Source organism: Piliocolobus tephrosceles, chromosome 19 (assembly GCF_002776525.5).
Source record: "Piliocolobus tephrosceles isolate RC106 chromosome 19, ASM277652v3, whole genome shotgun sequence".
NCBI classification, from domain to species: Eukaryota; Metazoa; Chordata; class Mammalia; order Primates; family Cercopithecidae; genus Piliocolobus; species Piliocolobus tephrosceles.
The window spans coordinates 22,074,918-22,099,316 of record NC_045452.1 but is presented as its reverse complement, the minus strand read 5'-3'; the positions used below and the strand labels follow the sequence as shown (position 1 = coordinate 22,099,316).

The window sequence follows — 24,399 nt, the reverse complement described above, 5'->3', positions numbered from 1 at the left end:
AGGCTGATCCTGAACTCCTGACCTCGTGATCTGCCTGCCTCAGCCTCCCAAAGTGCTGGGATTACAGGTGTGAGTCACCGCACCCGGCCCAACTCTTGTTTTTTGAGTGTGCATAGAACAGTATCTTCTTTACAAGATAAATTCTAAATGTTGTCAGTTTGAGACAAAACTGTGACGGTGTGTGGTATCTTTTCCATTTTTGAATTTTATTTTGAAATCACTGTTTCCTCACCAATTAGATTCTGCTTTCAGCATGTTTTCCAGTTCTGAAAGAGCTATGATTTGCCTGCCAAAAAAGTCTTGAAGAATGTTAAAGGCATAACCTTACTTGTTCTATTTAAATCAGATGAAATACTAGTATCAGATGAATTTGTATCAATCTGCATTATAATTTGAGTTCATTTTTTGATAGAAGGCAATTGTATTAATATGAGCACACTAAAACATTTCAAACTAGTACATATTTTAACAGATCATAACCTCAGCCATGTGTACCACTCACAGCATGCACAAGCATTTAAACAGGGTTTTAAAAATTCCTGGCAGTAGGAGAGCAGTTGGCCATTCATACACATATATTGAAAGACTGCTCTGAAGCCAGAGAAGTTAGAGGCCTGTCTTGGCTATTTAGTAACCATATGGTGAGCTTTGGAAACCCACTGAAACTCAAGAAGCCTCAGATGGCTCATGTGTAAACCAGGGGTAAGAATATTTACCTACCTTATACAGCTGACATAAAAACAGAGGGTAATGCAGGCGCAACCCCTATCACAGGCCTGGAGGGGTAGATTTCTAAAAAGGTAATTTTCTCTACTAACAACTTACCAGAACCATATCCAGGCATTGGCCCTTTGGTTTGAAGGTCTGGGAGCCCCACATTCAACGCGTTGGGTACCATGTTGTCCAGATGCGGCTTGGGTCCAGCAGCAGGATGAGAGGGCGAGTGCTTCATGCCCGGCTGCCTCTGCTGCTGCTGCTGCTGCAGTGCACTCACCATTCGAGCCAGCTGCGGGCCAAGAGAGACGGACACGTGATAAGCACAGCCCTGAACTTCCAGGAAGAGACTGTGCCCGGTTCTTTGCCATAAGAGGCTAAGCCGGGACGTACTTCTCAAATACAACACTGGAGGGACCCTGTCCACCCACGTACCTGCTGCTCTTGCTGTTGGCGTACAGCTTGAGAAATCTTTCTCTGGTTCTGTAACAACTGCTGCTGTTGCTGCTGCTGCAAGAGAAGCTGACATGCCTACAAAACAAGGGGGATAGACAGAGAACCAAAGTTTCCTGAGACTGATTTACTGAGGACACCTAAAGGGTCTGTGCACTCATATACAGGTCACACAATTCTAAAGTATCCAGGAGGGAAGTAACACCAAATTCCTGGTCTCCTGGTTACATTTTCCTCCAGTTGAGTTGACAACCCTTAAGCACACTCCATAGACTGCCTAGAAGTGTGGACTGGCACCCTTTGAATATAGAAAGTGGCAAAGATGTGGGAAGCAAAATCAAAGTTAGAGAAAAAAAAAAAAAAAAAAAGCAAATGACCTTTTCAGCCACAGGAAGAAAATCTGCTACTTACCAACTGAAACTGGGGAATTTGTGGAAGCTGGCTCAGCATGGCAATTTGTTGAGGAGATAACTGGGGCCCCACATTGAAAAGACCTGGACTCAGGCCACTGTTGGGAAACTGCTTGAGCATTGAGGCAGAAACCTAGCCAAAAAAATAAAAAAGAAAGAAGAGAAAAGGAATTTTCAGAATTTATCAAAATAAAATGGTTTTTCTGTGAAAAGAATATTGATGAATCTAAAGCAAGTGTTCTCAAACTTTTCTGTGAAAAATATGTTAACAGGAAAAATACACTGAAGTGTTAACAATGATTATCTTGGAGCAGTGAGATTACAAGAGTTTTTAAATTTTCTTCTTAGATTTTCCAATTTTCTACAATAAAAAGCATAAATTTTATATTCAGGAAAACATCTTCAAGAAAAAAAAATTGATGACAATATGGCTTTTTATCCAACCGAGAAATTATTACTGGAAACGTGCCATAAAACAAAACATGCTACATTGCATAAAGCTAATAAATAATACTTACGTGACAGTATTTCTGTGATACAAATAAGACAAATATATTAACTTGTAAAAAGGAGATATGAGTTTCAACTCATGGCTTCTGATAGCAAACACCCACAGAGTAGCAGTGTAAAAAAAGAGCCGCATAAAAGAGCCTGGAAGGTCACTGGCCCGGCAGGGTCCTTCCCCCTGTTCTCAGGAGTGACCTAGGCTAGGCTGCAGGAAGCTCTGCTGACAGAGGATTCCCTCCCATCTTTGGTTTGCTCCTCTAAGATGATTTAAGTAAGTAGAAATGACTTTCCCTGCACCCTCATCTACTGAACCCAATGGACTGGTTGGGGCCATGGAGAACAAACTTAAGCACGTGCCCACGAGTGCCAAGTAGTGTAGCACACTGGTCAAGAGTTTAGTCCTACAGGCTGGGCACAGTGGCTCATGCCTGTTAAATCCCAGCAGACTGGGAGAATTGTTTGTGCCTAGGAGATTGAGAACACCTGGGCAACGTAACAAGATCCCATCTCTTTGGAAAAAAAAAGATTAAAAAACACTTTAGAGCCGGGCGTGGTGGCTCGCGCCTGTAATCCCACACTTCAGGAGGCCGAGGTGGGTGGATCACCTGAGGTCGAGAGTTCGAGACCAGCCTGACCAACATGCAGAAACCCCGTCCCTATTAAAAATACAGCCGGGCGCGGTGGCTCAAGCCTGTAATCCCAGCACTTTGGGAGGCCGAGACGGGCGGATCACGAGGTCAGGAGATCGAGACCATCCTGGCTAACATGGTGAAACCCCGTCTCTACTAAAAATACAAAAAAATTAGCTGGGCGAGGTGGCGGGCGCCTGTTGTCTCAGCTACTCGGGAGGCTGAGGCAGGAGAATGGCGTAAACCCGGGAGGCGGAGCTTGCAGTGAGCTGAGATCCGGCCACTGCACTCCAGTCCGGGCGACAGAGCAAGACTCCGCCTCAAAAAAAAAAAAAAAAAAATACAAAATTAGCTGGGCGTGATGGCGCATGATGGCGCACGCCTGTAATCCCAACTACTCAGGAGGCTGAGGCAGGGGAATCGCCTCAACCTGGGAGGCAGAGGTTGTGGTGAGCCAAGATTGTGCCATTGCATTCCAGCCTGGGCAACAAGAGTGAAATTTTGTCTCAAAAAAAAAAAAAAAAAAACAAAAAAAAAAAACCAAAGACTTTAGTTCTAGAGGCAGTCTGCCTGGGTTTGTAATCCCAGCTCTGCCTGCCTCCCCAATTTTTACTTTCTTTGGGACAGGGTGTCTCACTCTGTTACCCAGGCTGGAATGCAGTGGCATGATCATGGTTCACTGCAGCCCTGACCTCCCGGCTGGTCTCAAACTCCTGGGCTCAAGCCATCCTCTCAAAGTGCTGTGATTACAAGTATAAGCCACTGCTCCCAGCCCAGCGCTGCCATTTCAAAGCTGACTCAGAGCAAGTTACTTATTTAGCCTTTCTGACCCTTACTTTCCTGATCTCCAACTGGAATGACAACAATATTAACTTCAGTCATTAGATTTTATGAGTTAATCCATGTCAGATTCTTAGAGATTATAATGTTCACATTATTCCACAGGCTGGTTCTTCAAATGTCTTCAGACAATGATTACAGTTCCCTTGCGTCTCATCTTCAGGTTCAATATGATCAGTTCTTTCACCTGTATCTCCTTTCATCTCTCAGTGAAGAGCCAAGAACAGAAAGGTATTTTCTAGAGTAGTTCAACACCAAGCAGACCTGGCCATTCCTAACCATTCTGTTAAAAGCTGTGCTTTCACTAACAATGCCTAAGATGTCACTTTCTCTGGTGATCATAACTCCTGATTCACATACTAAGTGTAATGTTAGTTAATATCTGTAATATTTAAAAATATGCTTTTGTTCCCTCATGTAATATTTAACCCATGTAGCTGGGTTTTATTTTATTTTTTTAGATGGAGTTTCACTCTGTCACCCAGGCTGGAGTGCAGTGGTGTGATCTCACCTCATTGTAGCCTCCACCCCCTGGGTTCAAGTGATTCTTCTGCCTCAGCCTCCTGAGTAAGCTGGGACTACACGAGCGTGCCACCACACCCAGCTATTTTTTTGTATTTGTAGTAGAGATGGGGTTTCACCATATTGGCCAGGCAAGTCTCGAACTCCAGACTTCGTGATCCGCCCGCCTTGGCCTCCCAAAGCACTGGGATTACAGGCATGAGCCACTGCACCTGGCCTTTAGCTTTTTATTAATTGATTTTTTATTTGAGCTTAAGACCTTACATATATCTTTATGAGCATGGCATACAGAAGATGCTCCATAAATATCTATTAAATGAATGAACCTCTATCATATTTAACTTCACAGTCACCCCGCCAAGTTCTTGTTGATCCTATTATTCTACTTATTCCCAGTTTGTGTTCCCCCATCCCGTCACGGATGGGAATGCTGAACTTGATAAAGCCGAGGATAATCTAATCATATGCCACTAAAGCTTCCTTCCAATATGAAGCCATCAGCCTGAGAATCTTCAGTTACTAATCTACACAACTGTTTTAATGTTTAGCCAATATATTTCCATCTCGTCCAAAACAGACAGCTTGTCAAACGGCCTGTTGAAGTAGAATACAACAGCTATATTATTATTCTATGCCAGCATTTTTACCAATGAAGGGAATGCATGAAAACTTATTAGCAAACTATGATTATTGATTACTGCCATATGTACTCAAAAGCAATCTTTTTGATAATCTAGATTCTTTCCTGGAACTGGGACCAAATTCATCAGTCTTTTAGCTACTTTTTCCTTATTTCTCCTTTCAGAAAACATTTAAAAAATTTCCCCAGGCTGGACACGGGGGCTGACGTCTGTAATCCCAAGCACTTTGGGAGGCCGAGTTGGGTGAGGATCACTTGAGGCTAGGAGTTTGAGGCCAGCTTGGCCAGCATGGCAAAACTCTCTCTCTACTAAAAATACAAAAATTAGCGGGGTGTGGTGGCAAGCGCCTGTAATCCCAGCTACTCAGGAGGCTGAGGCACAAGACTCGCTTGAACTCAGGTGGCAGAGGTTGCAGTAAGCAAAGATCATGCCACTGCACTCCAGCCTGGACGCCAGAGAGAAACACCAAAAAAACAAAACAAAACAAAACAAAAAACAAAAGGCCGGGTGTGGTGGCTCACGCCTGTAATCCCAGCATCTTGGGAGGCTGAGACGGGCGGATCACAAGGTCAGGAGATCATGACCATCCTGGCTAACATGGTGAAACCTTGTCTCTACTACAAATACAAAAAAAATTAACCATGCGTGGTGGCAGGCGCCTGTAGTTCCAGCTACTTGGGAGGCTGAGGCAGGAGAATCGCTTGAACCCGGGAGGCAGAGCTTGCAGTGAGCCGAGATCGCGCCACTGCACTCCATCCTGGGCGACAGAGGGAGACTCCATCTCAAAAAAAAAAAAAAAAGAAAGAAAAAAAAATTCACCATTCTCCTCACTTTCTTACAGTGGAGGGGTGCTTCTTTCCCATTTCTGATCTGAGGCTCCACACAGAGGACATCCACCTTTATTTTATCAGACAACTTCAGGCCTCTTTTCCCTCCTTGGAAACAAGCCTGGAGAGAGGACCACCCCATTCCAGTGACTCTAGGTTAAGGCTGGAATTCGGTATTAGGAAGTGCACATGTTTGCCGGTATCTGCTCTATTGGTAGTAAAGGGGGTACTGTGGCCTCAATATGTTTTCCTCTTTTGCCTTAAACATTCAGAATGTGGGCAGGAAAGATGGGTGTCATTGTTAAACTCCCCTTGAAGACTCCCAGCATTCCTCAAAAATCACAGACGGGGATTCTCTTCACAAATTCCTACTCTGCTCTAGGATCTGTCATTTGGTTTGAACACCCTTCTTCTTAATAGAAAAGACAAAAGCAACAAAAATTTTACCTCCACTCTGTAATCCCTGAGCATTATACAACTAGTCCAAGGCAATGACTCCTTTCCTAGTCACCAAACTGCACCAAACCAAACGTTAAAATGTTCTTTTAATCTACCTACTTTTTTTGCAGGTCTCAGCTTACTCTGTGTTTTACTCATGCTTGCTTTTACCCTTACTATCCATCTTCTGAAAATGTCCCATTATAAACTAAGTTAATCAGAAAGCTTCCCCATCCCCATTGCATCTTCTCATTTTATCATTCTTTGGCATCGCGGTCAGAGGTAAATTCCTCAGTTTCCTAATACTTTTGAGCCACCATCTCTGTTACATTCTCAAGAACACATGCCTATCTTTTCTTTTTTCTGTTTTTGGAAATGGAGTCTTGCTCTGTCTCCCAGGCTGGAGTGCAATGGCATGACCTTGGCTCACTGCAATCACCACCTCCCAGGCTCAAGCAATTCTCCTGCCTCAGCCTCCTGGATAACTGGGATTACGGGTGCCTGCCACCACACCTGGCGTATTTTTAACATAGACGGGCTTTCACCATGTTGGCCAGGCTGGTCTTGAACTCCTAACCTCAAGTGATCCACCCACCTCGGACTCCGAAAGTGCTGGGATTACAGGCATGAGCCACCACACCTGGCCTATCTTTTCTTTGACACTCTTTTAGTCTATGAACATTTGACCAAGTTCAGGTTTCCTGTACTTGGCTCACCAGCTCATTTTCTCTCAATATCTGTCACTTTCACTCTACCCATCAATTCTGCCATTTTGGAAAGTACTCTAATTTCAGTAATAGTTCTCCCAGCTGCTTCCTCTCTATGCTCTAAGAGATGTTGAGTGTTACCAACCAATTTAAAAATCTGTTTGACTTTCTATTTTAACAGCTGTACTCCAAGCGGACGTGAGCACCAAGTGAGCACACCACTACAGGGCATGCTGCCTCTGGCTTGAACTCCTATTGGATGAGAGTGCCATTTACTCGGAGTAAGGGGATGTTTTTGAGGGCAGTGTAGGGTGAGATCAGAAGCTGTGTTTTGAACAAGTTAACCTGTAGGGCATCCTATGAGTAGTCTGTGGAGTTGAGGAAAGAAAACGTGGGCTGAAGACACAATTTTGGAATGCAGTGCTTAAAGTCATTCCACTGGGTAAGATCGCCTGGCAGTGACTACAGATGGTGGGGAGAGGTTCGAAGGTTGAGATCTGGGGCATTCTGCTGAGTAAGTATTGGGAACTTGAGGAGGAACTTGTAAAGGAGATGGAGAAGGAGAGGCAGATGGAGAACCAATGTAGTAGGTGTCCAAAAGCCAAACGCGGGAAGTGCTTCAGGAAGGAGGGAAATTGTCAAATGCTGCTGATACACCGAGTAAGAAGAGACTGGAGAACAGATCATCATATTATGCAACAAAAAGATCAGAGGCAACTCCTACAAGAGAGTTAATTCCCACTGTCGCTGCCTTACCTGGACTCCTGTACTAGCCCTGCAACTGCTCTCTTTTGCTCTAGTACTCCTGCCATTCAAACATGTCCTCTCTATTACTGCCAGTGTTCCCTCCCTCCCTTCCTCCCTTTCTTTCTCTTTTTTCTTTCTTTTTTTTTTTGAGACACGGTCTTGCTCTGTTGCCCAGCCTGGAGTGCAGTGGCTTGATCATGGTTCACTGCAGCCTCGCCTCCCAGACTCGATCTATCCTCCCACCTCAGCCTCCTCAGTAGCTGGGACTAAAGGTGCACACCACCATGCCTGGATAATTAAAAAAAATTTTTTTGTAGGCCGGGCACAGTGGTTCATGCCTGTAATCCCAGAACTTTGGGAGGTCAAGGCGGGGTGGATCACTTGAGGTCAAGAGTTCCAGACCAGCCTGGCCAACATGGTGAAACTCCATCTCTACTAAAAATACAAAAATTAACCAGGCGTGATGGTGCACGCTTGTAACCCCAGCTACTCAGGAGGCTGAGGCACAATAATCGCTTGAACCTAGGAGATGGAGGTTGCAGTGAGCTGAGACTGCATCACTGTACTCTAGTTTGGGTGACAGAGAATCTGTCTCAAAAAAATAAAATAAAATAAAATAATTTGTAGAGATGGGGTCTTACTATGCGGTTCAGGCTGGTCTCAAACTTCTGGGCTCAAGCGATCTGCCTGCCTCAGCCTCCCAAAGGGCTGAGAGTGTAGGTGTGAGCCACTGCACCCAGCATCTTCTAAACCTTAAATTTTTCTACATCACTACTCAGCTGAAAAATCTTTAATAGTATATTGTCTACAGCAGTGGCCAAACTTTAAGTGCACATAAAGATAACATGGGGGTGACTAAGCCCCAAAGCCACCTGTCACAGAAGATTGGAGACCTGGGAACTGTGTCTTTAAGTAGCAGCCTAAATAATGCTTGTAAACCATGTTGAAAAGGATTGGCCTATAGGGCCAAGTCCCAAATCCTAAGCAAAGCAAACATCTTTTCCAAATTTGGTCCCATACTTCTTGTCTAGTTCCTTCCTTTTCTATTCTTTTTTTTTTTTTTTTGAGATGGAGTCTCGTTCTGTCGCCCAGGCTGGAGTGCAGTGGCTGGATCTCAGCTCACTGCAAGCTCCACCTCCCGGGTTCATGCCATTCTCCTGCCTCAGCCTCCTGAGTAGCTGGGACTACAGGAGCCCGCCACCTCGCCCGGCTAGTTTTTTGTATTTTTTAGTAGAGACGGGGTTTCACCATGTTAGCCAGGATGGTCTCGATCTCCTGACCTCATGATCTGCCCGTCTCGGCCTCCCAAAGTGCTGGGATTACAGGCTTGAGCCACCGCGCCCGGCCTTCCTTTTCTATTCTAAGACAGTGTGTGTGCGTGTCTGTATGTTTCAAGAAGCTCTAACTAATTATTCAAACTAACTGCCTTTCCCCCAAATGCTATGTTCTTCTAGATATTACTGCGCCTTGCACATGAGGCTCCTGCTGCTTAGAAGGCACTTTTAATCTGGTGTGCTCAGAAAATTGTGACTCATTCTTCAAGACTCAAACGACACTGCTAGTGTGAAGGCTCAGCCGATTACCCAAACTCTGTTAAACATTTCTATACATTTATCACACTATCTGCTGGGAATTCTACTATCACCTCCTCCTCACCTCAACCCACCCCTCTGCCACCAACTCCAAGAGGCTGCAGAGAGAGAGATGGCATTTTCTCCATCTGTGCACGATGAAGACATTACCTAACATGCTACAGATATTTGATAACCATGGATGACTGTCAGCCTGATACCAAGGGATACTGTAAAATGTATGTATGCTCCAAGACTTAAGAAGACACTGCTGTTGCAGAGTGCTGGGAAAGTCAGAAACGGCTCTGTCTAAAGGACAAACCAGTACCTGGGGCTTGAAGGATGACTGGAACTTAGAGAGAGGGAAAGAAGAGGAGAGGCTGGCACCTCTCCTCCACCAAGTAGCTACTTGGAGGCCAAGGAGGGAGGATTGCTTGAGCCCAAAAGTTCGAGGTTGCCATGAGCTACGGACCACACCACTGCACTCCAGCCTGAGTGACAGAGGGAGACTCTACCTCCAAAAAAGAAAAATAAATAAAAACACCAAAACAAACAACAAAAACTGAACCTTTACAACCTGCTGGTTGGATCTAATAAGTACTCCCATCTTCCTTTACAGAATGAAATGGACTCAAAACTTTGTTTATTAAAATAACATTCTAAGGAGGGACTAAGGCCATACATTGAATCCTTGCATAAGCTTATCAGCTATTACTCTGTCCTCACGTCTGCTTTCTCACAAAGGGGAACGGGGAAAGTGTGTGGTAGACTAACACAAATCTCTCACCTTTACCCACAAAACAAAACACCATCTCTCTGCACATCTCCTACTAAGGGACAGACCTACCTGGTTCCCATGGTATCCAATAGACTATGTCCTACACGGAGCTGCTCATGAATAAGAGTTAAGTCCAGGAGTCTCTGCTACGTCATTAGTTCTAAAACTCCCCTTAGAGCACCTAATTGCTTTGTTGGCATGCAGCTCAACATTTTCGGAATAATCCAGAATCTGGCAATTCTCTGGTTTTCTTTTCTTTTTTTTTTTGAAATGGAGTCTCACTCTATCACCCAGGCTGGAGTGCAGTGACGCAATCTCAGTTCACCGTAACCTCTGCCTCCTAGGTACAAGCGGTTCTACTGTCTCAGCCTCCCAAGTAGCCGGGATTACAGGCGTGCAACACCACGCCCAGTTAATTTTTGTTTTGTTCTTTACGCCTGGCTAATTTGTGTTTTTTGGTAGAAACAGGGTTTCGCCATGTTGGCCAGGCTCATCTCAAACTCCTGGCCTCAAGTGATCTGCTCACCTTGGCCTCCCAAAGTGCTGGGATTACAGGCATGAGCCCCTGTGCCAGGCCGAATTCTCTTTTTATCTGTGGGTAAATCCTTGAGGGCAACCAGCCTCTGAACACTGACACATCAGAACTTGTTAACAGTAGTTTTAATTATATGCAGTTTCAAAATATAAAGTTAGAAAAATAGGAGATCTAAAAGGAATAGAATCATAAGCTTTTCATGCAAAAATACCAACTTTGTTGGTATGCATGATGCAATAAAAAATGAGATTTGATATTTTGTTCTAAAAGTCTTGATCTTTGGCAGCTAGATATTTCATATTTTACTCTACTTGATCCTAGCCAAAAGGTCAAGAAAAGATGGTTTTTTCCTATTTTATGCTACTATTATTCTTTTTATGCCCACAAAAATCAGTTAACAACTGGTAACTACCTGAAATGGTCTTTAATTTTGAATCATAGGAACACAAAATTGCTTACCTGGGGGGAAATAAACTGGGGAGGCACTTGCGCCCGGAGACTGGGAGAAGAATTTAGTGGCTGCACTGGTGTGTGCAGACCTCTCGATTGTGCTGTGCTGTTTCCAAACAAACCATGACTACCGCCCTGTAAACAGAAGAGCAGCAGTAAGGCTTTTTGTTAACATAAGAAAATGCAAGTAAGAAACAGTTCTGGTCTTTTAGATCCCTCAGAAGAATCACAGGCTGTGTTCCATGGAATAACAGAATTTCATAACTGAGAAGTTCCTTATCTTAGAAGGCTTAGGGCAATTACTCAAATTGAATCATGAGTACCTGTACACAGTTTGACGAACTCTATAAACGGAAAGGGTTCAATTCTGTCAAATATTAGGAGAAGTCCTACATTCTTTTTTGTGAACGAAAGATATAGACAACATAACATTGATTTCAAATACTCTTCTTTGCGACTGGGTTTACCAAAATTATTCTCAAGCTTTATAATCTGAGCTCCATCTTGAAAGGCACCTGAGTAAAAATGCAGCCTTATGGATAGTTATCAGTTGTATTTATAAAACATTATGATGTGATTTCTCTGCCGTTCCAGAGTGAGCCTAGCACCCTTCCTTGTCCTGGATCTGCTCAATCCTTTCTTTGATAGATGAGGAAATGTGACTCAACTACACAGTGAAAAAAAAAAAGGAAGAAAGGGAGAAAGTAAAAACCATTACAGGGACACCAAAATAAACTTTACTCACCTGTAACTTCTCATTCAAATACATATTGGTCTAGTTAAAAATAAGCTGAACTCCCTCCTTTCTGGAGGCCCAACTCACTGGAGCACTTCTACACTATTCCGATGAGATAACTAAGAGAGTTGGGTTATATGGTGGCCTTTCCTTTCTGACTCGTTTCTAGCTGAGAAAAGTCCTTCAGCGAAGAAACCGTATTTGGTAATAACACAACACTGTGTTCCCTCTGCCTGATACCATTTTCACTTGACCTCTTCAAGGCCCAGCTTGGAGGTCATCCTCATCAAGGAAGTCTTCCCCAAAACCATCTTCCTAATTTCACGTTCAGATTAATTGAGCCCACCTCTCCAATCTCAAAATGCTTTAAAACTCTTTGAGGGCACTCATCATCAAACCACACTACAGTTATTTTCCATTCTGTCTTTCTACTGTCAGCTTAAATCTTTCCCTCTTCGTATTCCCAGAACTCAATAAAGCCCCAGTCTGTAGGATGAATATATAATCTGTAAATATTCATGACCCACCAATTCCACACACTGGAAAATATCCCACTGAACACCTTCAGCAAAGACAGCTGCGTCACTGCTTATACTGAGTACGTATACCCTGAATTGAAATCACCACCATTATCATATCCCTGGAATCACAGGGATTAAGGTAATTTTAAATAATTTTGTAATGGCATCATTAAAACCTAGAACACTAAAAATACTGTTGATGGCTTAATGATTAAAAAATAGAGTAAGGGACTGTTGCAGGGAAATTAGTGAACTTAAAAGCATTGAAAATAAAAATGATTCTAAACATAAAGTCAAAATGGCAATTAAAATCTGTGTATCTCGTAAAAGTAAATCAAAGATCCATCATGAATTTTATGTCTCCCAAAAGGTTGTTTAAACATGAGAAGACCTTTAATTCTAGAAACTCCAACATCTCTACTGCTCCCTTCTTACCAACTGCCACTCGAAAGTGAAATGGCTCAGCCCTGACTTTGCTGGGATTGTGGTAGTCAGTAGCTTCGCTACCCTGATCATCCCTAAGAAAACAGGAAACATTTATTTCACCAAGGATATTCTGCTAAGATCTTTCTCACTTTATCATCAAAGTAATGACTTAGTTACTAGATGTCAATTATTCACAACTGGTCCTTGGACGGTGGGGTTACTGGGAGCTAAAGACCCTGCCAGAATCCATTTTCTGGCAAATACAAAATTGTTTCCTGAGGGTTGTTTTAAATTTCAACCTCTCCTTTAATAACAAGTATTTAAAAGAATTTGCTTTTTCAGCTTCTGTAAAATCAATTCCTACTTCCGTCTTCCCAGTAGACAATTTCCACCCTCCTCCATCATAGGTTTTAGGCTTTTCATTATCAAGTGACCCTACAGCCACACAAAGCACTATATCTGGAATGGATAATAATATAGGTAAGTCCACAGTAGTTGATCAAAAAATGCCTTGTCTAAGTTAATATGGAACCTGGGCATCACAAGCGCTCATTTTCTTGGCTCCAATAGAGCTATTTTTGCACAGTGACGTATTCAGGGGCAATCATACAGATTTGGTCTTTAAAAAACGTATATAGGCCAGGTACAGTGATTCACACCTGTAATCCTGGCATTTTGAGAGGCTGAGGCCAGGAGTTCGAGACCAACCCGGGCAACATAAGCAAGACCCCGTCTCTAAAAAATAAACGGGAGAAAAAAAGCACTTGAGTATGTGCTAATGAAGGTTTCTGTGGCCATCACTAAAGCTCTACTGTTGTACCAGAGGCTTTTACAATTACCTGAGTCTGGTGATATTTGCTTCAACTATACTGTTTAACTCAAAAAAGCATACAAATTAAAAACAAAATTACCAAGCTAACCAAAATCTGTGATTTGGAAAATTAAAATCTTAAATTTTATTAATACGAAGCATATTAAAATAATTCTGTAAGAAAATAGTCTTTAAAAACCATGTCCATATTTAGATGGAACATGTGCACAAACCTGGTTAACAATGGACTTTGTAGCAATCCACAGATCAAAAAAATGAAGAAGAACGACCTTTTTTTAGCACCTAATGCTCAGCTGGTTTGGCTGGTCTACTATACTAGTTTAATAGCGTTTGATAATTGTGTGATCCACCACATTTACAATCACCATTAACTGAATGTTATGCCTATTTCATGTTTTCCATACTCAAAATAAAAGAACTCCCAAAACATCAATATAATCATTTCTTCCCTGTTTATATAAACAGTGTATATCCATGTCCTCTGTGGAAGCAGTAAGGAAAATGATGACATATAAAGGAAGAAAAGGAAAAAATCAGTTGTAACTCCCAATCCAGAAATAACCAATCGAACACATGGATATAGTATAATCCATTTTTTAAAATGTGCTAAGGCAATGATTAGAAAGCATGTAAGAGACCTACGTGCGACTTAACTGGTGTCAGAGGTGTTGCTTCACGTCATCCTGTAATGTGTATGTGGGAGTCATCATATGGAGACAGAACATCATCATGGATGCATCATGTGGATACAACTAATAATTACAAGTTGTATAATTAACGTCCTTCCACAGTGTCCCGAGGTGAAGGTCACAGTGACAAGTACGTGGTCACAGAAGTATGGCGATCACTGCTGGGGTTATTGTTGCAAAGGATTGTGACGCCAAAGTCCTGGTTTTCTCCACAAAAACTACGACAGAGCCACTGTGGGAAGGCAGGCAGGGTCCTGCTGTGCACCCTCAGGTCTGGGAAGGTGAGGAGGCGCGATCCTCCCAGCCCTGCCTGCCTTGTTTCTACTGCACAGCCCTTAACTGGAGGGTTGCCAAATCCAACCCAAGGTGCAATGAAACACTGCAGTGTCTGAGCAATACCCATTCTTCCCAAAGCTTCACCGTCTACTATTTAAAGTTACCCTTCTACGGGTAATTATTATATTTTACACTTACGGACAATAGATTTCAAGATGCCATAACCCACAAATACTTAATCATACTAGTTTTGCTATTTTCAAATTAGCAGATTTATTAAATTGAAAAGATCTCCAAAGTATTACTTATACAATCTAATGTTTAAAATGGCAAATGCATTAAGTTAGATTGTCTAAGGTACTTATGTAGTAGCCTCTTTAACGTTTTCCTTAGTCAGTTCTTAGTTGACTTATTAAATATGAACTTATGATCAAAAATGAGAAGACAAAAAAAAACAGGTTTAAAATAAAATCCATGTTGAAAAACATGAAGAGAGATGGGTTCTATGGGCTGAAAGATCTAGAACCTACACTTAATATCATTCTGTGCATTCAGTAATCAACAAATTTCCCAAGACAGACAAATGATGCAATAAACTGCAGACCAGGACCAAGGCGAGGCCACAGCCAAGCAGTTATAAATTTGAGAGGCCTCCTTACTTGTCTAGCAGCGAAGTTTTGGGGGTTGAGCCCTGTGCCGATTGCTCCAAGGCTGACGTTGGGTAGTGTGGAACCAGAGGGAGACAGCTTGTAGCTGGGAGAAGGGGAGAAGGGAGAGCAGGGAGCCTCATCCCCAAGGCACCCATCTTGATTGGAGAAAGGCAAAGTCAGCTGAAAAGTAGTAGGAGTTAGCCAATCACAACGAGTGTTGGTTAGTGAAGCAACAGAATGCAAGAAGGGAAAAGAGAGAAACACTAGCAATAAACAAAGTTAGAGTGTATTAGCAATAACCGAGGATGGAATTTGGATCTGATAATAATCTTTACACTCGGCCCAACAGACACCATCTGTCATCTTCTTTGATATTGATTTTTCTTTTCCCCTAAGTTAGTAACACGTTCTGTCCATTGCATTAAGATAAAAATTGCCAGACACCTTGATTTTATGCATCTAATATTGATTACTCTAGCAATGTGGCTGCTGAAACAGAAGCCAGGTCAATCTTGTGAATATGCCGCTGTCTGGACCAGCAACAAGTGTCAAAATGTGCCAGATTTTAAAATCTTGGTTTTAACTGCTTTCCGAAGACCAGGAACATAGTAAATTAGTATTCTGAATCAAGATATAATTCCCACCATTAGAAATGGTAAACATCAAAACCAATAGGTAGAAACTGCTTGGTTAAATTAGGTAGTTGAGAATTTGAAGAGTATACCATTGTAACTAAACACAGATCGCTAGGGAACTAGGGAAAGATAACAACAGAGTTCTCTCAAAACTAGAAGAAGGCAAGGCCTTAGGAGACATGGAATATCTGCACAAAATCCCAAAATTTATTTTGTAGCTGCATAGCAGCAGAAAAAAGAATGCAGAGTAAGTTTCTCTCTAACATTTCCACACTTCATGAATTTCTCAAAACTCAGATTTTCTAATACATACATGCTAAAGACAGATGGTTCTTGCTCTTGCCCAATCACCTGTTGACATCAATCGTTTTCAGGTCACCACATTAATGCAGGTGATGTTTGTGTTTGGCTCATCTAGTTCAGTAATTCTATGCTTCCTCCAGAATCAGTTATCAAAAGACAAATGGGAACCAAAGCGGTTCTCATGAATTATTATCTTCAACAAAGGATTCAACTCACCTTCTCAAAATAAGGCCCACTATCTGTGGTTCCCATGTCTTTGGAATTAGGTGGACGGAACCCAGATCGATCCTTCCTCATGATATCATTAAAATCCCCGAGATTCATCGCTCGCTTGTCCACATCAAATTTTTTATCTGAAAGGCTTCCTGAAAAGTAGCATAAACAGAGTGAAAATTTCCAGAATCAATGTTTCCCCTGTGAACCAAGAGTGACCTGCCCCACTACCCTCATGGGGGTGCCGGATACGAGCTATTAATATTTCTCTTTCTGGGGATAAGACGAGACAAACTCTCATTGGTCCAGGCTGCTGGTGTTTATCCCTGGAACACATATGGGTCCTTTTTATTTATTTATTCATTTATTAAAAAACAAAACAAAACAAAACATATATCTGTTGTAGTTTGTTTTCCATGGAAGACTGCAAGAGCCTTAGGGATAACCTGGCAAAAATCTGGCTAAGAAAACATTTAGACTGGATATTGATGCGTTTGATGAACACATCTTGCTCATAAATTCAAATGTCCTCAGGGAGAGAAGTTGTCTGTTTTTGCTATTTTAACATCATCTAGATAAATGGTCTGGGTGAAACACAGTTACAAGGAATAGAAAGATCAAAGAGGCACAGTGGTTGCCCTCAAATTCAGAACTTAAGAGCTAAACACAGAAGATGGGTCCACATTACCTACAAGATGCATTCCCAGGTATCCTAACTACACATACCACTTCTCTTTCACGGCTCTATAAATGTGCTGTCGTCTGCTGACATAACCAGTGCCCCCCCAGGAAACGTGTTTTAATTATTCTCATATTCAGAAATATAGACCAAAGACTATCAAAGAAATATAGACCAAAGACTTCCTTTACTACCCAGAATTATTTTCATTTCTTCTTAGTTTGACTCTTTTTAAGTTCCTCAGGGTGGCCGGGCGCGGTGGCTCAAGCCTGTAATCCCAGCACTTTGGGAGGCCGAGACGGGCGGATCACGAGGTCAGGAGATCGAGACCATCCTGGCTAACACGGTGAAACCCCATCTCTACTAAAAAAAAAAAAAAATACAAAAAACTAGCCGGGCGAGGTGGCGGGCGCCTGTAGTCCCAGCTACTCGGGAGGTTGAGGCAGGAGAATAGCGTAAACCTGGGAGGTGGAGCTTGCAAGTGAGCTGAGATCCGGCCACTGCTCCAGCCTGGGCGACAGAGCAAGACTCCGTCTCAAAAAAAAAAAAAAAAAAAAAAAAAGTTCCTCAGGGTGATCAAGAGCATTACTACGAAAACCCCACAGACCAGTAGCTAACACTGCATCCACTCCAGTTGCAATGCAAGAATTTGTCAATAATGAAGCCTCCTGGTACAGACAGGACTGGCAACTTGAGGGCCACATCTGGCAAACAATTTGTTTGGCCCCATAGAGCATTTTAGGAGACCCGAATTAGTTCTGATATTTAAAAATCAGGGCTGGGCGCAGTGGTTCACACCTGTAATCCCAGCACTTTGGGAAGGCGAGGAAGGCGGATCACTTGAGGTCAGGAGTTCCAGACCAGTCTGGCCAACATGGCGAAACCTCGTCTCTACTAAAAATATAAGAATTAGCTGTGTGTGGCGGCACACGCCTGTGATCCCAGCTACTCAGGAGACTGAGGTGGGAGAAATCGCTTGAACCCAGGAGGAAGAGGTTGCAGTGACCAGATATCATGCCACTGCACTCCAGTCAGGGTGACAGAGCAAGACTCCGTCTCAAAAAATCAATAAATAAATACAAAAATCATAATACCAGTATACATCTGAATTTCCGGCCTCTCTTGAAAGACTTGTCATAGCTCAGTCTGGATTCCTCCAGAGCAGCAACTGCTAGGAGCCATGTAAGGCTGATTCTTCCAGGTGGACTCTCCACAGTTAACCCGTGGTCACCTCGTCCCAGGTTTTTTTTTTTTTTTTTTTTTTTTTTTTGAGACTGAGTCTCACTCTGTTGCCAGGCTGGAGTGCAGTGGCACAATCTCGGCTCACTGCAACCTCCGCCTTCCGGTTCAAGCGATTCTCCTGCCTCAGCCTCCCAAGTAACTGGGACTACAGGTGCGTGCCACCACGCCCAGCTAATTTTTGTATTTCTGGTACAGACAGGGTTTCACCATGTAGGCCAGGATGGTCTCGATCTCCTGACCTCCTAATCCGCCCGCCTCGGCCGCACAAAGTGCTGGGATTACAAGCTTGAGCCACCATGCCTGGCCTCATCCCAGTTTCTTATATCTGGCACACATCACTCATTTACATTCTTTGCTGACTCCTGCAGTCATTTGAGTTTTCTATCCCTACCTAGTATCTAGCACAGCACCTTACAATGAGTAAGTGCTCAATCGATGTCTACTGAACTGCAGCCATCCCTACTCAAATTGGGCAGGAGATGCCAACAGGACATCATAACACTGATACACTCCATTCCTCTCAGCGGAGTGATACACACCTACAGACAAATCCATTTTGCTGCTTGGATTATCTTCAGTCTGACTCTGAAAAATAAAGAACAGATGAGACAGAATTAAGGATGCACATCTTTGAATCAGAGAAGTGGCATTATTCACGTGAGAGCCACATCTTACTACTGGCACTACAGAAGGTTCTCTGAAATGAACTTAATGAAAACATTAACATTTTTAATATGCTAGCCTGATTGCTGTTTGGGCCTATATTCCTACAATTCAGTTTTCACATACAATTAGTCTCAATAAGTCTACAAAGAGAGCAATAGATAAACAGCTGCCTGAAGAAATGAACCCCTGTCCTTAAGTTCTAGTCAGCTCAGGATCAAATTCCATGAATGGCAGCCAAATAATGACAACTTCTTCTCGTGACTTGTCAAGTCATCAAACCTTCAACTGTGCAGCCAAGTCGTTTGTCTTTTGGCCAACCAGGGACAGGGTGTCCCTACACCATTCCCGAGAGACAAAGAAATCAGAAATTCTACAAGAATTCCCTAAGTAATTAGTCCCAGTATAGTTTTTCTAGTTTCGTTGTTGCCTTTTAAAAAAATTGTAATATGAAAACTAGTACAGTAATGTGGTCAGAAACAATTGTATAAATTTTAAGTGCCTGCCTCTTTCTTCTCTACCTCCTAAGGAAAAGGACACAATGACTACAAATTTAAAAGCCATAACCTTTAAATGTTGGAGTATGTCATTCTGAATAAGAATAGAAGAGAAATACTACTTAAACTCAAAAGATCAAGAATATTGCTTAACTAGTTTTTAAATCTGTAACTTTGTACTATATGTGGCAGTGGTCTTAAAATTTGTATTACTCTTAAACCTGAAAGTTGGGATACATGATACATTTGAAAAAAATAAAACTTACCAGCAATCCCATATTTGAAAACTGTTTGGCAAGAGGATTCATCCATGAATCATTGTTTCCTCCTTTGAGGGAGCACTACAGAAACGAAACACAGAACCTCAGAGCCAAATAATTTATTTCAACCTCCTGAGTTTTATTAATACAGATTGAAAATGTGACTTGAGTTTACCTTTTTAGAACCTATTTCTCCTTAACTAAAATTATGTTGATATTTTATGTTAATTTAAATGATTAATAAGCCCTAGCTATATCTATGCTTTCATTTTTATAAAATTCACTGCACTGAACTAGAAGTAACTGGAAAAACACATGCTCAGCTGGTACTTTTGCTTTTTAAATAGAAAGAAGTCTGATATGATTTTCTAAAATAGAAGTTTTGCACACAACTACTTTCACTTTCATTAGGCTGCTCTCTTTGTTACCCAAACTGGTTTATGTGAGGAGAAAAGAGTTTGATGTTAGTGCGTGTCATTTGGAAAGAAGCCTATTTAACTGGGCGTTATGAGGAGCTCGTAGTACTTCCTCTGTTTGTTTCACAGCATAAAGGACATTGGTCCTGGTGGTAAAGAGACCTAGTGGAAGACAACATTGCCGATCTCCTGGGCAGAGTAGGGCAGCAGTAGGTTTTAATTTTTTAATGGGACAAACTAGTTTCTCCCCTGAATAAGGCACTGACTGAGCTCCACTTTCACTTTTGTGAGGGAGGCAGGTGGAACTATGAGGATTTGTTGGGGTGGGGCTTTGTGCACTTGTGTATTTCACAGGTAAAAATTCTCCGTGTTGTGATGATAGCTATATATATATATATATATTTTTTTTTTTTTTTTTTTTTTTCTCTGCTACCCAGGCTGGAGAGCAGTGATGCCATCCCAGCTCACTGCAAGCTCCGCCTCCCGGGCTCAAGCCATTCTCCTGCCTCAGTCTCCTAAGTAGCTGGGACTACAGGCACCCGCCACCATGCCTGGCTAATTTTTTTGTATTTTTAGTAGAGACGGGGTTTCAGTGTGTTAGCCAGGATAGTCTCCATCTCCTGACGTCGTGATCTGCCCGCCTTGGCCTCCCAAAGTGCTAGGATTACAGGTGTGAGTCACTGCGCCCAGCCCGTGATGATAGCTATCAAATCAATTTTATTATCCTTGAAAGTGATGAAGCACTTAAATTTAGTACAGGTTGTGTGCGTGTGTGTCTGTGCGTGCACCCGTGTGTGTGTTTTGAGACTTTCGCTTTTGTCACCCAGGCTGGAGTGCAATGGCATGATCTTGGCTCACTGCAACCTCTGCCTCCTGAGTTCAAGCAATTCTCCTGCCTCAGCCTCCCAAATAGCTGGGATTACAGGCACCTGCCGCCACACCCAGCTAATTTTTGTATTTTTAGTAGAGATGGGGTTTCACCATGTTGGTCAGGCTGGTCTTGAACTCTTGACCTCAGGTAATTCACCTGCCTTGGCCTCCCAAAGTGTTGGGATTACAGGCGAGAGCCACCGTGGCCAGCTAGTACAGATTTTAAGGTCAAAAAAGCCCTCACTAGAGAGAGGGGAGAATGGGGAGTTACTGTTTAATAGGTACAGAGTTTCAGTTTTGCAAGATGGAAAGAGTTCTGTGGATAGACGGTGGTAAATGGCAGCATTTACCATATGTGAATATACTTAATGCCACTAAACTGTACACTTAAAAATATACACTATGGTAAATTATATGCTATATGTATTTTATCATAATTTTTAAAACAATGCCCTCAGTATGAAAAGTCAGAATCACTGGTACTGGGGCTGGAAGATTCAATTTCCAATTAACTTAATTAATTAAATCTTGGTTGTCACCCTAGTGGGGTATTTATTAGTCTCTTTCAATCAGTTAATTTAGTCTCATTGTTAATTTGTAAATAACCAAAAGAAAGCCAAAATCACACCAGACAACCTAAGAGTGCAAGGAATGCTGAAAAGTTTGCTGAATAATTCCTTCTGTGACTAGGCTAAGGAACTAAAAGCTCTTAATAGAAGAAAAACCGTAAGTAACTGCTTAAGCAAAACGTCTCTAAATAGAAACACACTGTATTCTTATTGTATAAAAGAGTCGTCTACAAAATCAATGGCCTATAGGCAAAGGGCAAAGGGGATGAAGGACCAAATCCTCCGACATGGGAAGGCCTCTAAGATGGCACCTGGTATTTGAAACACAGGAGAATATTAGCTGTGAAGCATTTCATAGAGTGCCAAGACTCTCATGCTGAAATTAAGTATTGGATGCCCATTTCTTATTTCCACTATGTTATTTGTCAAATGAAAATCTGGAACTGAAAAAAGAGAGCATCTGCCAAGACACTGGTTCAGGCTCAAAGACTACCGTTCTAGATTGAAAACCAAAGTCCTCATCAAACTGTGCAAACCAAAGGAGAAACTGAGTTGTTATGAGATACAGAAGGTATCTCATACAGAAGATGGAAAGTTTAGTACACAACCTGGTATATGATGTAGAGAAATCATCTAGCTGCTAGGATGGGCACGGTGGCTCATGCCTGTAATCCCATAAATTTGGGAGGGCGAGGCGGGCGGATCACGAGGTCAGGAGATCGAGACCATCCTGGCTAACACGGTGAAACCCCATCTCTACTAAAAATACAAAAATTAGCTGGGCGTGGTGGCTGGCGCCTGTAGTCCCAGCTACTTGGGAGGCTGAGGCAGGAGAATGGTGTGAACCTGGGAGGCGGAGCTTGCAGTGAGGTGAGATTGGACCACTGCACTCCAGCCTGGGCGACAGGGCTAGACTCTCTCAAAAACACAAAAGAGAAATCATTTAGCTGCTACACACACAAGTACACATTGGTACTTCATTTGTCGGGAGAAGGGTTTTGGGTCTTGGAATTTCCCAAATCAGATAAAATCGGGACGTGCTAATCACCACGGGATAAGCTAGCATTATCTTCCTTTGGGTTCCCTCTGACACATCTATACACATCTATGGGGATTTACTGGAAGGACTTCTTTGGTTTTAGAATGCAAAAGCATTTATAAAGTATGCCTTGAGAGCCTCCAACAAATTGTTACAATGTGGAAAGTAAAAATGAAAAATATCTCATATCTTTGAAAACTTCATTTTACCCACAGCAACAGTTTTATAGTTCAAGGTTTCAAGGTCATGGGAAAGGAAGACGAAGGGTAAAAGGGAAGTAGTTATTTGTTTGCAAGAAAACATTTTTCCCCTTACTTAGGACCTTGAGGACCCCAGCTGCCTCACACCTTTCATCTAAAAATCTTCAGTTCTGGCTGGGCGTGGTGGCTCACGCCTGTAATCCCAGCACTTTGGGAGGCCAAGGCAGGTGGATCACGAAGTCAGGAGATCGAGACCATCCTGGCTAACACGGTGAAACCCTGTCTCCACTAAAAATACAAAAAATTAGCCGGGCGGGGTGAGGGGCACCTGCAGTCCCAGCTACTCGGGAGGCTGAGGCAGGAGAATAGCGTGAACCCAGGAGGCAGAGGTTGCAGTGAGCCAAGATAACACCACTGCACTCTAGCCTGGGCGACAGAGCGAGACTGTGTCTCAAAAAAAAAATCCTCAGTTCTAGCTAGGTGTGGTAGCTCACGCCCGTAATCCCAGCACTTTGGGAGGACAACGCAGGAGGATTGAGCTCAGGAGTTTGAGACCATCCTGGCGACATGGCGAAACCCTGTCTCTATGAAAAAATAAAAAATTTAGCCAGGCATGGTGATAGTTCTGGCTACTACAGAGGCTGAGGTGGGAGGATTGCTTGAGCCCAGGAGGTTGTACAGTGAGTCGTGACTGTGCCATTGCACTCCAGCCTGAGTGACAGAGTGAGAACTTGTCTCAAAACAAAAACAAACGAAACAAAACCTCAGTTCTGCCTTCTCAGAGCGAATGAGCAAGTGCCAACATTTGTAAAGCAGGCTACCTTCATTTGTTTCTTTCCTCCTTGTCCCCAGCTTGCTGAGCTGTGGGAGGAAGCACTGCCCTGAGAGCCAGCGGTGTTCCAGACTCCTCCATCCTCCTCCTCTTCCCAGCTGGGATGACGAGGTCCTGTGACTGGCCCGTCACTCTCCCCCCAGCCGTCTTGCATAGATTTGGAATCTTTAAGGAAAGAATGAATTAACTCTTTGCAACAGCTATATAAAACAATCAGCAGAATAGTAATTCCTTGCAGATGCAGCATTTTAGTGTCTTTGTAATTTTATCTACTCCATCTACAACGGCAAGGCAAATATTATTACTCATTTTTTAGAGAGCAGGAAACTAAAACCCATGAAGTTTCAATGATACACAGAAAGTTAACAAACCATAGAACCAAGACCTCCTGATTTCTGGATCAATGCTTTTTCCTTTGCACCAAGTTGGACAGGAATTTCAAAACTGAAAAGAACTTATCACAACATTCCTGGCAAGAAATTTCACATCTCAATTAAGAGAAACCTGTTCCTCTTAATGAACATAGTTTACTGCAGCCCTGGTTTTATCCTCCATTCAGTATGTACTTTATATACAATGGACACTATAAATACAAGGTATGATAAAGGACAACTGTCTAGCTTGCTTGGGGTGAAGCACAGACGAACAGAACATGAAAAGGGGGAACATTTTTCATAAGATTTTGAATATCAGAATTATGGTGAAAGAAGAAAAATTCACATATAGCCACGGAAATCTAAAATGTATTAGAATTATATACTTGAAATGTATTAGATACTAAAGAGGCAAAGAATATATACATAGTGGTTTTGAAAAGACAGGAGGAAAAAATGTGGAGGATAAGGAGAGGAAGGGAGAAAGGAAAGCAGAGAGAAATCCAAGAGGCTTTAATATTTGAGGAAGTGGGACATCAGTATCCCATTCTAAACAAAGATCTTTAATTTGAAGACTGGAATAAGTCCTTAATTCCCTCCGAAAATACTGTGCAGAATCAAAACATACCTTGCAGTAATAATACTGTATAAAATGATAAAGAAAAGGAAACACATTCTCCTGCCTGGAAAGTTCCATCTGCACCTCTA

The 24,399-nt window shown here is 42.4% G+C and overlaps 1 protein-coding gene across 11 annotated transcripts in view; it reads right to left on the bottom strand.

Annotated features, from left to right (window-relative positions):
• The window catches only part of TNRC6B (trinucleotide repeat containing adaptor 6B), a 289,062-nt gene that overhangs the window by 37,564 nt on the left and 227,099 nt on the right, over positions 1–24,399 (bottom strand). For 10 of the 11 annotated variants that reach the window (XM_026448460.1, XM_026448456.1, XM_026448463.1 and 7 more), the window contains 8 exons: positions 23,307–23,482; positions 19,398–19,472; positions 18,511–18,556; positions 16,054–16,202; positions 10,779–10,904; positions 1,579–1,710; positions 1,150–1,245; positions 826–1,006 (listed from right to left, as the gene is read on the bottom strand). In XM_026448460.1, coding sequence (XP_026304245.1) covers positions 826–1,006; positions 1,150–1,245; positions 1,579–1,710; positions 10,779–10,904; positions 16,054–16,202; positions 18,511–18,556; positions 19,398–19,472; positions 23,307–23,482 — 981 coding nt within the window. Of the gene's footprint in view, positions 1–825; positions 1,007–1,149; positions 1,246–1,578; positions 1,711–10,778; positions 10,905–14,908; positions 15,080–16,053; positions 16,203–18,510; positions 18,557–19,397; positions 19,473–23,306; positions 23,483–24,399 lie in introns of all 11 variants that reach the window. The other variant, XM_026448465.1, reaches the window with a different exon arrangement.